Below are 16,455 nucleotides of genomic sequence, written 5' to 3'. Positions count from 1 at the left end.
ACACAGAGAACATCTGCAGCCCCTCACACCTGCACAACATACTCTGTCCACACACCCATCCCTACAACTCCTAGTTCCCAAAAAAGTATTTGTCATGGAAGTGAAAATTACTTTTAGTTTTTACTTTCATGATAGATCCTGTTGGTATGAACCTGGAATACCTGCCTTGTTTTGAACTCATAGCTTTTCTCAACATTGGACAGCAGTAACACTTACTTCACTTTCATCATATAAGTGAGGATCAAAAAGGAAACATCTCCATTTCTATTTCTGGGCAAGTCAAACACTTTATTTTATTGAATTTCCATTATATTTGCTTTTTCTGAATTTCAGTCTGGATGTGCCAAAGCATATATATATATATATATATGCTATACCTCTATATCATCATGGCTGAGATCCATAGCATAGACAAATCCTCACCCCAGAAAGGCCATCAAATGAACTAAAATGCTGCTGTTTAATGTTATGAGTCTCCCTCCTGAACACTTCTCTCATCCTACAATGAAGTTTGTTAGAAGTGTATCAGACAGCATTTAGAGCAGGCAAGGAGGGACACACCCAGGTATTTACACAGCTCCTTTATGTGCACAAGTTGCACATCTGACCTGGGGCAGTGACTTTGCCTAGTGGCTCTCTGGCCATCTGCAGACACACCTATGCAGGAGAGTGTGTGCAGGGACACTCACTGCCCCTGAGCCCAGGGAATCCCTGGCTACCGGCTGGGTGCTGTATGTTTAGAGTTAGTTTACTGCACACACTCGCACACACTCATTCACACATACATGAACACTAGCAGACTACAGCAAGATCTTTCAAAGACCACCTTCTTCTGCATGTAACCATGTGCTTTGTCACATTCTCCCTATGGTTAACACTTAGCAGAGCTGCCATTACACATAACCCTGCGCCACACAATTTCAGCTGTTTCTGGCAGGAGAAATGGACATTCCTGCTCCCAGGACAAGGCAGGTAGAGAAAGAGGAAATAGTCTCACTTATTTCAGGCTGAAAATCCTCTCTACTAACCGCAACTCCATTTGCAAAGGTGAGCTCTGTTGACGTTTGCCCGCTATCAAGGTTGAATTTGTTTATGCCCTGAGCACAGCAAGCACACGTGGCAGAGTAATCCAGCTCATCATGGCCAGCCTAGCACATACCATCCTTGCCTAGATGGAGAAGAGGAATCACTCCCTTGCCACTGAAACCAGCAGCAGAGTGTCTGTGCGCTGACAGGCTTTCAGCATGTCCACCTGCCCTTTATAAATGGGGCTGAAGACACCAATCTATTTCCTAGGAGCTGTTAAACAGCAGCTGGATTTGAAGGGTCCCTAGGAACACAGGCAAGACCCCAAGCAGTGATCCAGGTACACCCCCTGCTTGGACTGCTTTGGTACAAGTTTCTACCATGCTACTCACATCCAGAGCTCACTCGTAAAACATATGGAACAAAACATGCACATGGGCAAACGTGTGAGAACACCCCTCCTGAATAAGTAGCTTTAAGCAATAATTCCACTTGCAATGTCTGAGGAGGGAATTAATGAAGGCTATCAAGAGAGTTTGGGATAGAGAACACTCTTGGAAGACAAGTATTTTGGAAGATGGCACTATATGAGAAGCAATGATTTCACTACAATGGAAATAAACCAATGGGGAATCTTCTGATTGCAACAGAAGAACCATGGGAGGGAAATGTTATTTTGTTGTACAGAGTAACCATGCTGTGGGTAGCAAAGATGCCGTCATCCTTTACTGAAACCTTCACCATCCTGCAAAAAATGCATCTCCTTTTTAGGCAGGGGTTTATGCATGTGGCCCCTTCCTATACTTCAGTTCAAAGAAACATTTGGGGCAAAATGACCATCACCTTGAACCAGTACCCTGGGGGAAAAATTAAGACAAAGGACTAAAAGACTAGAAAAAAAAATAGCATAAAAATGCTACAGGCAAACAGATGCATCTCCACCCCAAGAGAAAATTATTCCTTTCTAATAAATTCATGTAATGTTTTGTAGATATTGAAAATATTCCAAAGCATAGCTCAGTGTAAACAGCAAGCTGTGTCTCCTCCTGCTCTTTAGCATTTCTCTTTGTTTACTCTCCATTTGAGGATAGAAAAAGCCTACATGTGAGCACTGCAAATGGTATATTTCAGGATGGATGGGATATTCAGAAAGGCAGACACATGTAGCCTCCAATAAAATACGATGTACTTTGCCCAAGCTGCCAGGGTCAAACAAACTTAAAAAAAAAAAAATCCAGTGTCTGCTTTATGAATGCTTCTTATTTGTGTGTGGAAATAATCTGGTACCATGGTGATGGAAAGACTATATCCAGATTAGAGAGAGAGGCATGAAAAATATATTCTGGGGTGTGTGTGTTCTCACCCTCATTGTCTTCTTGCTCCCAAACCCCATGTCTCAGGAGTAGAGATCCTGTGGGAAATTGCCCTGGCAGTGCTTCTGGAAGCAAAGCCCAGCCAGGCCAGTTCACCCCTTGCAAGGAGAGGTACTTGGCTAGAGACGCCAGCTCCCATCTGTGAGCCCAAATGGCTCTGCTCAGCCCCTGCTCATCTCAGGAGAGCTTGGCATGTTAATCTGGTAAAAAAAAACAGCCCTTACCTTTGGCAATCAGCTCCTCCAGCTCCTGGTCGAATCCTTGTCGGTGGCATTTCCTCCAGAGCCCCATATTGGTGGAGTTGTACTGTCTGTTGCACTCGTCGACTGCGCTCATAGCAAAGATCTGCCTCCTGTTTCTTGCCAAGAGGAGTTTCCCTTCCCAGCGGTCCAACCTAGACCTGCTGGCCCTGAGAGGCAGGTTGTTGTTGGAGTTATAAATGAATCCAGGATCATTTCTCTTAGTGGTGATGCTCTTGCACCTCTCCCTGTGCTTCCTGGCATCAGTTTCGTACCAATGGTCAGAGCAGATTGCCACAGCCAGCATGCCAAGGGCACACAGAGCTAAAGAGAGGCCAGCATAGAGCAGTAACCTTCCAGCAGCCATGCCTCAGCTTCACAGAAACACCATGGGCATCTTCACAACAGGCAAAGCCGTTGGGGGTGAGACCATGCAAAAGCCACCGGAGCAGCTGCTAGGTGTCACTTGGCACAGACTGCCTCAAACATCCCCAACTCCCGTGGCTCACATCCACGCTGCAGAGGGATGCTGAGAGCACTACAAAGTTCTGCCCTGGAGGCAGTATTGGAGTCTCATCTGCCTCTTCTCCTCTGCAGAGGAGACCTGGTGAGGAGAAACACAGCTTTTCACCAGTGACCCCCTCACCGCAAGCACCCAAGTAACAGGGGCTGAAGGGATGGATCCCCCTGAAGAGACCTGATGGCTGATCAGTCCATTAATCTCCTTCAATCTGGCCTGCTCAGAAATCCAGAAGAGATGGCTTTCAGATCAGCAAGCTCACTACAGCATCATCACAGGACAGAAAAGTTCAACAGCCTGACATCTCCCACTTGCAAGCAGCCAGTTGTCCCGATGTCAGGAATGGGTGACTTGCTTTTTCTTTGTCAGTGGCTCAGCAAGAGCATCATCGTCTGGACGGTCGGTCACTTGCTTGGGTTTAAAGCGGGGTCGAAAGGGAGGGAGTGAGAGGGGGGAGCAATCTGTTGTTGTTGTTGCTGCTGCCGCTGCTACTGCTGCCGCTGCTGCTGTTTGAAATCGTGGTTAAAACATCCCCTCCGCGGCTGGCTCTGGGAACGCGGGCACGCACGGGTCTCTCCCTCAGCAGACTTCGCTGACAGCCACTGGCATCTTGGCTTCGGAGACACCTCGGCTTCTCTCTGCCAGCCTTGCCATTCACTCTCCCGCTTTTGTCGTAGGCGCTGTCATCCAGGCAGCCGAACGTCGCGCTGCCTTCCTTCCCCGGCGCGCCCGGGCAGCGCTCCGGCAGCCTCCCGGCTCCGGGCCGGGCAGAGGCGGCGGGAGCAGCCGCAGCCCGGCAGGAGCCGCCGCCGGCCGCGCAGCGCCCGCTAGGCAGCGCGGGGGGCTGCCCTCGGCCCCGGCATCCTTCTTCCACGCACACACACACACACGCTGCTGCCCCCCCTTCCGCCGGCAGCTGAAAAGCTTCCTCCGTCCCCGGCGCTGGGATGTGTTGTGCACAGTTTTCCTAACACGGCGGCACGTTAGCCATCTGCAAGATGAAGGCAGGCAGGGCTACGGCTGGCGGAGAGGATGCTGAGGAACGGGGAGGGGAGGGAGGTCGGGGGAAACCGAACCAAAACAAACCGGGGCGGAGGGGCGGAGGGGCGGAGGTGGGGGGGAGCTACACACCTTACACGGGGAGAGGAAAGCAGCCCCTAACTGTTGTCAACAGCTTTCGGGCTGCACCATTTCTCTGCCATATGGCCCGATCTCCTCGTCGGAGCTGAGATTTTTTAGCTCAGCAGCTTGGTACGAATCGTATCCCCGGCATCAGTAGTTATATATTCAGACATATTCTTTTTTCTCCTTAAATTTTCACTCCCTTTCTCTTTAATGGGAATAACTCACCCATCTTGTAGAGATCAAGTGCAACAGAAGGCGAGCTGCAGTCCCCAAGCTTTAGAAATCTCATTTCACCGTTTTTAACCCAAATAATAGCAAATCCAATCGTCTGTACACCTGGGAATCTTTCCTTGTTCAAACACCGAGCCCTGCAGCCTTGGCCGAAGCCTACAGACCGAGCATACAGAGCGCTGAGCCAAAAGCCAGTGATGTCACCCATGCAACGTGAGACTCATTTCTTATTTCTCTATCCTCCTTAAAGATAAACTGCACCACTTCCCAGGCAGGAAATGTCGAAGCCCTCCTCTCTTAAGAGGGGAAAATGTAAAACCTGGATTTAACTGGATCTTGATCATTCTTGATCACAAGCCCTTACATTATGTCAACCAAATCCAAAACAAGTGGAGCTGTTTCTCACTGCACCAAAAAAATCCCGGCTTGCTACATAGTAGAGAGAATGAGCTTGAAAGAAATCCTGGATTCTAGACCTTCTGTGTGATCCAGAAAGCTGAGGCCTCCAGACTCTGAAATGTACTGTTTAAAAAAGAAATACACATGGTCATTTCTCTTGCACCAAAAAGGGCTGGATGCTGGCACATCCTGACCTGCGAGTACCACAGCATCCTGCAGTTGACAGAGGAACCAAGTTAGCTCCAACCAATATTTGGCTCCCCCTGACTCCACAGCATGAAAGGTAAACAATGCAGTTTCTCCTACTGCACCAAAAAGCCCACAGCCCAATGCCTCCCCACAGATGTATGGTACAAAAATCTACATCCACACTGGATCCTACCAGCTTTTGGCCCCTGAAGCCCAAGCTGTGTCATCTGAATTGAAAATAAGCACAGCCTCTGTGGGGCTGGTGATAGCTCTTGGCCCCAGGAGCCAAACTATAGCTAGCTTTTAACCCCAGGCACCCAAACTATACTTGCTCCAGTGGGGAGAGCAGATGTGGTAGCTCTTTGTGTATCAGACATAAATACCTGGATTGTCTTGTAGAATACAGCTGCAGCAGGAAAATACTAATCCGTATGGCTGGATCCTAACAAGTTTTGGCACCAAACCAAATTGTATTTTTGAAAAAAACCAAAATATCTCCCATTTTACCTGACAAAACCAGGGTCCAGATCAAGTGGGATTGCAGCTATGGAAGAGTATCTGTGTCATTAAACCATTTTTGGTGTGAAATGTACTGTATTCTTTAACCACCTTGCAGGATTATGAAACTGAAAAAGATAAGTCAGTCATCCAAACCATAAAGGTTATAATCATCTGCATCTACTGAACCAGGTCTATTGCAAAATTTCAGTCTTGTGTTAGGAATATTCACTGTTTCTGGAAAGGTCTAAGTAAATTTAAGAGTTTTACTGGGAAAAGGGACTAGTTTAATTTTTAGCAGTAACTTCCCTTTGTTGTTAATAATAACAGTGAATATTTAAGGATCTCAGGTTTTTTTAAAAATAGTTCAGCACAGATGGATCCACTTCTATAACTGGATTTTTCAAGTAACTACATGTCAGTAGATAGAAAGAATTAGATGTTACAGTAGGCCTGGAGCAGCCATACTTGTTGTCTGTTCAGAGATAAAATTTAGAGTTTTGTGGTAGAAAAGCTGTTGGCTCCTATAAGAACATCGAGGTTTCTTGTATCACACCCACACAGAGATGAAAATGCACCTGGATTTCTTTGTCAGTTTTTAGCAGCAAGTCCCAAGCTGAAGGATGAGAACAGGGAACAGGCCTAATTTTACCAGCCATATTTTTTGGCTGATTGTTGGATTTTCTGTTCAAGCACAAGAGCCTGCTATGTTTATTCTCTATTTTGATTGAACTGGAAAACAAAACTGGTTTTTGCCTAAACATCCAGTTCAGACAGAACTGGAAGACTGGGACTAAGAGCAGAATGGAGGACCCAGCTACTAGAACTGGTTTTTCTCATGATGCTGGCCAAAGATATGTGAGAAGATGGGAAAATCATATAATGGAATCACACCTACACTTCCTTCTTGTTAAACATTAGGATTACAGTCCAAAGAGCCGAGATTTGGTTGGACCCAGGGAGGTTCAGGTGCCAGGCTTTCCCATCACATTCCAAGACAGCAAGACAGTTTAGGGCACGAGGACTTTTGTACCTGGAGAAGCCAAACTTGTTCCCTCTTCTCATTCTTAAGCATGGGTTTGAAAGCCAAAATTGACATTCAGTTCTAGGTTTTATCTTTTTCTCTGAAAAGGTATTTTACTGGCAGTTTCTATGCTGTTTTCCCCCTTTGCTTGCATTTGTAGCTTTATCAGATGCAGTCTATGTCTTTCTGCAAGTCACCTTAAACATGTAAGAGAAATTGTTGGATTTTAGCCCCTCTTTAACTCTTAGAATTAAACATTTTTCCACATCATCACCACTTTTTTGGGGGGGAGGGGAGAATATTGCTTGCTGCAGGCATTAGGAACCTTCCCTATGTCTCTAACCAGGATTATTACAGACAGCCAGACAGCCCCTTCTCAGCACAAACAGATCATTATTAAATTTCCTTCCTCCCACCCCACCCTGCCTCACCACAGGGGGAAAAAACCAACCCTTGTCGATCTTCTGATGAATGTAAGCTGGGAGAAAGACATTAAAAAAAAAAAAATAAATAAAAAACCCCACAACCCCTCCACGCACACGCGGCATGGAAACCGATCCCGACAGTGAATTAGGGACATCTCAGCACAGGGAGCTAATTCATGGCTCTTAAATGAATCAGGGGGTGAAAATGCAGTTTCAGCGACGGAATGAAAGCTGAGGCTTTCTTTTCTGCGGGTTACGATTTCAGTGATCCACGGAGAAAGCCAGAGTGCACAGGAAAACATGTCTGAAGGCACGGGACAGAGGAGCGGAGCCCGGCGAGTCTGTTCAGAGGCAATTCCTTGCGCCAAGCCGCGCTGCCTGCCACACCTCCCCAGGGACGGTGTCCTAGACCAGGGCCAGGCTCCTCTCCATCCCCGCCCAGCATCGCCTCCGCTCTCCGGAGCATCCTCCAGCGACCATCGCCCACCGCCTCTCCAGAGACACAAAAGCAAAGCGAGCGCCGTACAAAGGTACACAGAGGTCTGGGGCTAGGAGGAGGAAGGGCAGAGTAAATGGACAGAGTAAATGCACAACCAATTGCAATTTGCTTTTCTTCATCTTTTTTTTTTTTTTTTTTTTTTTTTTTTTGGTGGGGGGAATCGTTTGTTTTGGTTTTTTGAGGGGTCTTTTCTACATAAAAATGACCTCCACCATATTTTTCTTCCTTCTTCTTTTTTTTTTTCCGTTTAAAGAAAAAGAATTCAGTGCCATCTAGTGGGGGAGGGGATCGAGCAAGTCAAGGTGCTGCCCATTCCCAGGGATCTATACTTCTAATTCAGTTATTCAACAGGGAGAGATGACCCTCAGCATTTCCCTGCTCTCTCTGTGATCTTCAGCTCCCCAGAGGTGATGTTTAATTTACATGGGCTCCAGCCTTCACTCTTTGTAAAGAATCACCTACTGAAGTCAAAGGAACTCGTCCTAGTGTTATTACTTGAAGCAGTACTGGCTCTGGAGGCAGTTCACTGCCCTAATTACGGGAGTTCAAACACAAGACAGTAATCAAACCAAACACAGATATAACAAATTACGTCTACTAATATTTTTTATCATTCCAGTGCACCTTGAATACTGGTCTCTGTGAATCCTCAGCATGTCAGCCCTTCTAATAACATAGCCATAAAAGATGCTACCATAAAAGCACCTTATGATAACTCCCACAAACACTTGACCCATCATTCAAACAGATTTGGGGTGTTTATGTGACTCAGAACCACACAGAGGCTCTATAAAGGAAGATCTGAGCCACAAAACACCATATAAAAGTTTGTAATCTAGACCCCAGGCATTAACCAGTTGTCAATGTCCCTTCTATTTATTTTTTTTAATAAGAAAAGAGTTTTTCAAAGAGAAGCATCAGCCAGCTGCATAAACATGGGCTAGCCACACACACATACACACACAGAGACACAGAGACAGAGAACAGGCACACAGCTGTCTACACACTCGTGTAACTGTGCACACACTGGTATCTAATTGCACACTACAGCACCTAGCACCTAGCTGGATGTCCTCTTCCCTCCCCACTGGAAACTCCTCAAAGAGATTAGTTTTGCTCTCTCTTTAAAAAGACAAAACAAAAAAAAAAAAAAAAAAACAAAAAAAAACCCAAAAAAAAAAAAAAAAGTTAAGCAATAAGATCACCCATGAAGCATTAATTTGCCCAGCACCAGCATAGAAACACACTATGATACAATCTTTAATAATATGACTTTTGTTTCCATGGGTCTCCCATTTTTTACAGTGCAAGGGATGAATGTTGCCCACTTAATGAACACTATTCAAATTTTCTCCTATCCTTATCATCCAATGCATGCTGCATGTACTATTTGTTGCAGAGCATCCAGATCTCACATTGCATGCAGAATGATTAATTTCCTCATGGGCTTTTCTATAGTGGTGCTCTAATTGTAGTGTTGGAGGGCTGGGGGAGGTTTTTTACAAACATCAAGGAACTTATCTTCACAGCTCCCTGCTGAGGGACAGAGATAAAAGGCAGTATTTTCAAAAATGTCAGTGTATTTTGGGTACTCTATTAAAGGAACTTAGAACCTAAACTTCCAGAGTACTTAGCACCTTCTTTCCTCAGAGAACAAACAGCTCACAGCCTCTTTTGCTCTAGGTACAGTGGGTACAGTATTTCCACAAATTAGACATGGGTGACTGAAACTGGACACACAGAAAATGGGGACCACATGGACAGAAGTTGGGAAGAATGTCATTTTTTGAGTCACCAAGCTTCATAACAGTAAATTTCACAAAGGGTGAAACAAAATCCAATTTTCAATTTCAATTCAAATGCCTGTGACCATGACTTTTCCTACCTGTCCTCATCTGCTAGGCTCATTACTCAGCCTCCAAACTGTCCGCCAAACAGCCACCACCTCAGGAGGACACCTGCAGAGTCCTGGTTCATCTGACATCTACAGTGAATGAAAACAGAATCAGGGCAGAAAGCAGGATGTGATAATATATTTTACCTCATGACCACAAGTCACAAGTGAATGACAGTCCATGGGCAATATTTATTTTGGTGTTTTCTTAGAGTCTTAATTTACTGACCTGAGGTTGTGATGGACAAGGGAAGCACACAGGACCTGAGGTCAGGAGCTGAATGGAGTGTATCATCAAAAGAATAGATTTGGTTTTGGAGAAAGCAGAATGAATTGCTGGGCCAAAGGCAGGAGGACAGGTAGGTGAGAAGTCCTATATCATATTTTTCAATAAAGCAGAGGGAATGGCTGACACTAAAGGGCCTCACACAGAGACCAGTAAAAGATTGTGCACAGATAAAAAGAACAACAGTATAATGTTGTTTTTCCAAAGACAAAACAAAACAAAAGGCTGTTGGGTTTTCACTAAAATTGCTTCCTCCTGTTAAAACTTTTCATTATTTATCTGTCAACTGCTAAAACCACATCACTGTTAAAAACCTAAGGCTCCACTGTGGACATGGCTATGTATGATAATCACTGCTCCTCATGAGAACATCTCCAGGAATGCTTTCAAGCTCAGGCAAAACAAGGATGAACTATTTTAAACAAAACTTTTCCCCACACTGCCCAGTGTGGACATCATGCTTGGAAAATGTCAGCCTAAGCAGTTGAAATTTAGCAGAGCTATAAGATGCTGAAAACAAGGCCAGGTAGGCAAACTCAGCCTACTGAAAACAGTATCCCCGAACCCCTGCACCACCTCCACACAGCCCAAGTGTCCATGGGCACTGTGCTAAACTGCAGCAGGACTTGAGATACTGCTTCACCTCTGAAGGCATTGCCAACAGCTTTAGTGGTTTCAGCCAGGTGGTAGGGTCTAAATGTAGATCATGACATGTTTAACATGTTGAGTTCCAAAGTAAAACACTCGGGAAAGCCATTCAGGTCTCTTGAGTCCTGGGTAAACACCCAAGTGCTTCCAATCACAGAGGAGAAACAAGAAGGATTAAAGAAAAAGGCCTAAGCTGCACAGGTTTAAGCCTCTATTGAAAGAGAAATTTCTGCTGGGAGACAACTCAGCTAAAGCACAAGGGCAATATTTAGCCCTCAAGGCTCTTTCAAATTCATCTCCCTACAACAGAAAACAGATCTTGGCCCCAGCTCTCACCAGCAGAGATTCAGCTCCAATTTGCTGCTCTCTGAGATCACAGCAGTCACTGTGTCCTGTTTACTGTCTTGCCAGCTTGGCAGTCAACATCTCCATATTCTACAGCTTCTTCTCCTCTGAGCTGGACAGGCTTCCACACGAACAGACCTGTTTCCCTAAAAGCCTTGCTATGAGGACTGCTGCTTCATTCAAGCCCATCTCTGCTTCCCCCTGTTTGCCTTTTGGATACATCGAGCCCGGCCTCTTACCCAAAATCCTGCTACAGGAAAAACCCATTGCCTGCTACAGAGAGGAAGGTGACATTGCTCTGAATGCAGGAGTTGGACAGCAAGGTCACTTGCTGCCTAAAGCCAGCTACAAAAGCAAGATGGCTCTCAACATCACCACCACTGGGCTCAGCTGAAAACAGGAGATATCACTTCATTAAAATTCATAGATCTTGTGACTCTTATAGAAATAGCAAGAAGAATCCAGGATGGCAGAGATGAGATATTAGGGCCAAAGATTACTGACTGAGAGCAAAATTCAGACCTCTGTCTGCCAAAAAAAAGCATATTTGGTAAGAAGTTGCTTTTATTCTTAAAGTTACATCTAACACATTGATCTTCAATATATTAAAGTCTGATTAATTCTGTTTTTTCTGTACTGCATCCATATGTTTTCATATAGGCAGCCTAATGTAAAGGTGCATCTGCAGTACTGTTAGGTTGCTTGACATGGCAAGCCACGCTGTACAACCTTCCCTAAACTTCTGTCAGATTTCAGAATACATTGTTCATTCCCAGAGAGGTTTTTGGACATGGTTTCTACCAGCAGTGTTTTCTGAGCTAATGCAGTGAAAGTCAGTGCCACAGCCTTTGTAGATGGATAATGTGGTGTTTCATAGTGAGTGTATCACATATGTGATTGGCTCCCAGCTATTAATTAAATTCATTGCTTCTTTTAGTCACAAAAGAAGAAAAATTATTAATTACAAATCAGAATTCATAGATCATAAGAAGACATCTCAGAAGCAACTGGAGAGGAAACCAGTAAGCAAAACAAAAACCAGCACCTGCTTGGAAAAGTTGTATTCTCTAAAAGCACTCCTTCATTTTGGAACAAGACTCAGAAGCAAGACTTCAGTTTTCATCTATTCTATTTGACTGTGAAGTCCCATCATTTAAATAATTTTTTTAAAAGGTGTATAAAAATATATTGTCTGCTGCTGTAAAAGCAGCTGACATCTAGGATGATAAACTCTCTGTTTTAGACACAAGCATGCTGCCATCTTCAACAGTTTTGCATTTACTTCTCTTCATTTATTATCACCTAGTATATTTGCATCAAAATAAAGTAGTCGGTTCTTCAGAGTTCATCTATCTGTGCAGTTATTGCCCTACCTCATGCTTCAGAACTGTGATATCACAATTACACCTCGTACTCTGAAGTTGTTCCAGGGAGAACTGCTGGGCCATGAAAGACAGGCATTTATTCCCCTTTGCTGCAATGGCCTCCACTAAGTACCCACCAAACAAGAAACCATAGGGACTACCAAGCTTCAGTGACCATACTCTGATTGTTCATGATATATTGATAAAGAAACTGGTCTGAAAGAAGTTACTTGTTTCCAGAGAAATAATGTTTCCAGGACTAAGAAACAAAATTTCCTAATGACAAAAAAAAAAAAAAAAAAAAAAAAAAAAAAAAAAAATTAAGAAGGAATTTTTCTCAGGAAAAAGAGAACTAATGTCCAGAAAGCAGGTGTAGGAGCATGACTTACTCAGCCTGGGTACTAGCAAGGTCAGAGAGAAAGAATTGAACCAAAAAAGGCCTCTAGAGAATGCTTCTTACAGGCGGAAGCAACTGAGGCTGAGAAGTGCATGCAGGATTGATTATGATTCTCTAGACAGGCAAATTCTAAACCAGAGAGCAGCTCTGGTTACATAACTAACAGCAGCCTCATGTCACCCACCAGGACTGCAGCAAAGAGCTCCAAACTAAAACCAAAACTATTATCTGTTTCCATAACTCTGCCTTCAAAAGGCTCTGTGGGGAGAAAGGTTGTCAATGATGTTTATGTCTACAAAGAGCACTACTTAAATGACTGGGTACCTGGGAGTCCAGCCAGATCTTGGAAAAATCTGCTGGCTTAGAAATCAAGGCAGCCAGAGTGGCTATCCAGAGTGCTCCCAAAGACCTAACTATGTATCCTGTGATCAGCACTGGTCAAGATATTCTAAGACAAGAAGGGACCTAAACCAGGAAAATATTAAGAGAAATGTGTATTGAAATACACCACAGAGGTCAACAGAGGTCAACAAAATCAAAGTCTACTGAAACTCAGGGCAACCACCAGCTCACAAACCCAAGCGGTCTAGATCCAAGACAGTATCTTGAAAAGAGTTCAGCTTGAAGAAATAGAAATGTGAACTCAAACAGACCCAACTAATCTCCTTGGATTTTATGTTTAAGAGATTGATTTATTCCTGAAAATTCTATTGCTGGAACATTTTTATTCACTCTGTTTTCACACTTGGTCAAACAGAATTAGAGATTAACAGTTTTGTGACCCCATTTGAAAGCCTTAGTGGATGTCCTTTCAGATGAGTGTTGCAAGGAATGATGGAAGAGAAACTACAAGAGCTTTTATCAGCCGTGAGCCAGATATCTCCATTATTTCTTCTCTTTTGCTGATTCAGTCATTTTAATATTTGTCTTTTTCTTGCTCCCCTCTGCAAACCTCTCTTCCAGCCAAAAAAGATGCGTCTTCATTACTGCTGCCTTTAAAAGTTTTACGTGCATGTTGTTAGTAAAGTAACAACAACACTTCTGTAGTATGTTTTCCACAAGGGGAAGATGAAACATTTTCTAAGAACCAATTAATCTTCACAACCCATTTCTGAAGCAGACATTATTTTCCCCAGTTTACAGAGGGATGAAATGGCAGATAGGTTAATTAACTTGCTCAAGGTCATCCAGTGAGTTAGCAATCGAGCTGCAAACAAAACCCAAGATTCAACAATTCCCATTCCCAAACCCTTCACCTAACCACTAAGAAATATCCCTTCTCTTCAGGCTTAAGTACTTCATTGAAATCTATCACTGACCATTTATTATGACATATTGTTGAACTCCAAATTAGTCAGGCTAAATGACAAACAAAGAAGTGTGTGCAGCTCCACAGCATCCTTTTCCTGTTCAGCCTTGTGCAGCGCCACTATGCCGGACTGCCCATCTCCCAGTAAAAATGGATGTGTTACAGCTCCCCTGCAGAACTGCCAATATCATTCCAGGCATCGCTCTGAGGGCGCTGCACAAGAGACACACGACACTTCTCTCTTTCCCCAGGAGAAGGGAAGGCTTCCTCGACAGCCTGGCTGTTGGGGAAAGCAATAAACTCAAAATGCCAAGTGGTTTTGAAAAATAATTTCTGTTTTCCTCTTATGCTGCATCTCCCTCCCAAGTGTTCCCAGCGTTAGACAGCCGGAGTGGCAGTACTTAATAGTGACATCTTTGTGGATTCCACTCCGGCATTAGTTTGATGAGTTACTTTAAAGTCAAAATATCATTCAAATGCCCACCCAAATTCTGTCAGTCTCTTAACACTACACATTCTCTCCAGAGGGATTTGCAATTCAGATGTCTCCGTGGCTCAGCACAAATTGCTGTGCAACAAAATACAGTTCAAGTTTGCCAATTAATCATGCACACATAATGAATAACAAATTATTTTTAAACATGGATGTAGCCAATGCAGTTCTACCAAATGCTCAGAGGGTCCTTCTACTTACTCAGATGATTTTGTTCCCGTATGTCAGTATTTATAACAAGAAAATGTTAGAGATCATGTTACAGCACAATAGTTTTAAGCATAAGACTTAGGAGTGAAGTTGATCACTTTGTCACACAGGTACTGCTCAAATGCCTCATTTCCAAGATCAAAGGATACAAGTTCAGACTCTGCTTTCCTCTAAATGTCAATAAACAAGCACCAATGAGCAAACTGTCACCATGATCTTTTTTTCTTTCTGGATATACCTTTGCCTTCTCAGGACAAACAATGGATCAAGTGTTGCATTTTGTCAAAATTTTGCCTTAAAGCTGTCATTCAGTTATAAATAAAATGCATAAGCAAGATGAATTAACTAGATAAACAATTCCAGATCATTATTGATCAAAAAAAAAAAAAAAAAAAAAAACCAAAAAAACTCCAGACAAAATTACTGCCAACTATTTGTAAAAAGGTCTTCATTGCACTTTATCATGAGGTTTCATCCTCTTTATTTTTGGCTGCTTTGCATGTGTTCCATGAATGTCTCTCCACTCCCTTCATTTCCTTCCTCCACAACAGTCCCTGTACAGAGAATCCCCATGTTGTCTTCTACCCCATGTCACGCTCCTTTAACTCCTTTCTAGGGTTTTCAGCTTTTTCACTCACCCATCTCCCACTGATTTTCTTGTTAATAATTGCTAACCAGTCCAAACACCAAAAAGCTCAGGAGGATCTAACAACATGTCCATCGGATTCAGCTCATCACAAACCCACCCATTCCTGCAGTCAGTCTCTGCTGCATCCTTCCATTCCCTCAGCATGCCAAGTCTCATCTGGACTCTGAAGACCTCGGGGTGGGGATGTTGAGTTTACGCTCCCTGACAGAATACAGGGAGACACAGTGTCCCAGATAAGGTGAGCGAGACTTTTTGGGTTCATGGATTGCAAACCAGATGATTCTCTGTCTGTGCAAATTTGCAGATGTATTGAGTTGTTGTTTTGTTGACTGATGTGACCCTGATTTTCCATCCTGAGTGTGTGTACACTGCCTTATTGGCACGCTAACCCTGGCTGGGTGCTCTGCAAGCAATTTTCCTCATAACTACAGCAACAACAGTGCCACAGTGACATAAATAGACCCTTGTAAGTGCGCAGTTTTACTTTGACTTGATAATAATAATGGTAATGGCTGACAGGAGAAACAGCTGAGGAAAAAGGCAGAAAAATTTAACTAATGCAGTCCTTTTCATATTTGTGCTTCCACCACACCAAAAAGGCCATGCTGGAGCTTGCAAGTATAGGCAGCAACAACACTTTGAGGGAAAGAGGAAGATGTTTTCCAGTGGTCTATATGCCAGTTTTCAGAGTGTGGGTAACATGTAAGTAAAATATTTTCACTGATGAGGAGGAATGAGATTGAACTGATGTAACTTCTGAATCAGGCAGGATGATTTACCAAAATTGATTAAAATACTTTGCCCCAGTGCTTTAACATTGTCGTGGTTTGACATGGAAGTAAATTCTTTCAGAAAGTTAAGTCAAACTAATGAGTAGTCAAGTTTGGATATTAGCACCTAAAGTGACCACTGAAGGTATGGATATGCCTCTGAGAACACAGGAGATTAAAAGCAAGAACTCCCAAGAGCTTGCTCTCTTTAGTTCTAGTTAGAGCGCTGTGCAGATCTCCCCTGCCCAGCCATGGGGCTGGGTAGGGGAGGAGAAGCCATGCAGCCTAATCAAAGTGAGCCGAAGGGACTGAAAGACTAGAACTAAGCCAGCTCCTGTAGACAGAAAGGTAGAGAGAAGCAGAAATGCCTTTGTCCTTTCCCCCCCCTCCAGAAGAAAAAAATAGAAAGTCCAGACAGCACCTGTAACTTTACCAGCACGGAGGAGAAAGAGGGGGCGGGGAGAAAGTGCCCAGCCTTAACCTTAAGAATCGGCTGCTGAGCAGAAATTTCATCCATCCAGGGAGTCTAAACTTTTAACCCT

General features: G+C 43.8%; 1 protein-coding gene across 3 annotated transcripts in view; it reads right to left on the bottom strand.

Moving 5' to 3' along the window:
- TMEM178B (transmembrane protein 178B) overlaps window positions 1–4,911 on the bottom strand; it is a 211,883-nt gene extending 206,972 nt beyond the window's left edge. Inside the window, exons 1-2 of one of the 3 annotated variants that reach the window (XM_068190831.1) lie at window positions 4,509–4,885; window positions 2,624–4,149 (exon numbers count right to left, since the gene is read on the bottom strand). In XM_068190831.1, coding sequence (XP_068046932.1) covers window positions 2,624–3,005 — 382 coding nt within the window. In that variant the 5' untranslated portion in view covers window positions 3,006–4,149; window positions 4,509–4,885. Of the gene's footprint in view, window positions 1–2,623 lie in introns of all 3 variants that reach the window. The other 2 variants (XM_068190832.1, XM_068190830.1) reach the window with 2 other exon arrangements.
- Between the last annotated feature and the right edge of the window lie 11,544 nt (window positions 4,912–16,455).

Source organism: Anomalospiza imberbis, chromosome 5 (genome assembly GCF_031753505.1).
Source record: "Anomalospiza imberbis isolate Cuckoo-Finch-1a 21T00152 chromosome 5, ASM3175350v1, whole genome shotgun sequence".
NCBI classification, from domain to species: Eukaryota; Metazoa; Chordata; class Aves; order Passeriformes; family Viduidae; genus Anomalospiza; species Anomalospiza imberbis.
This window is presented reverse-complemented; position numbering and strand designations above follow the sequence as displayed.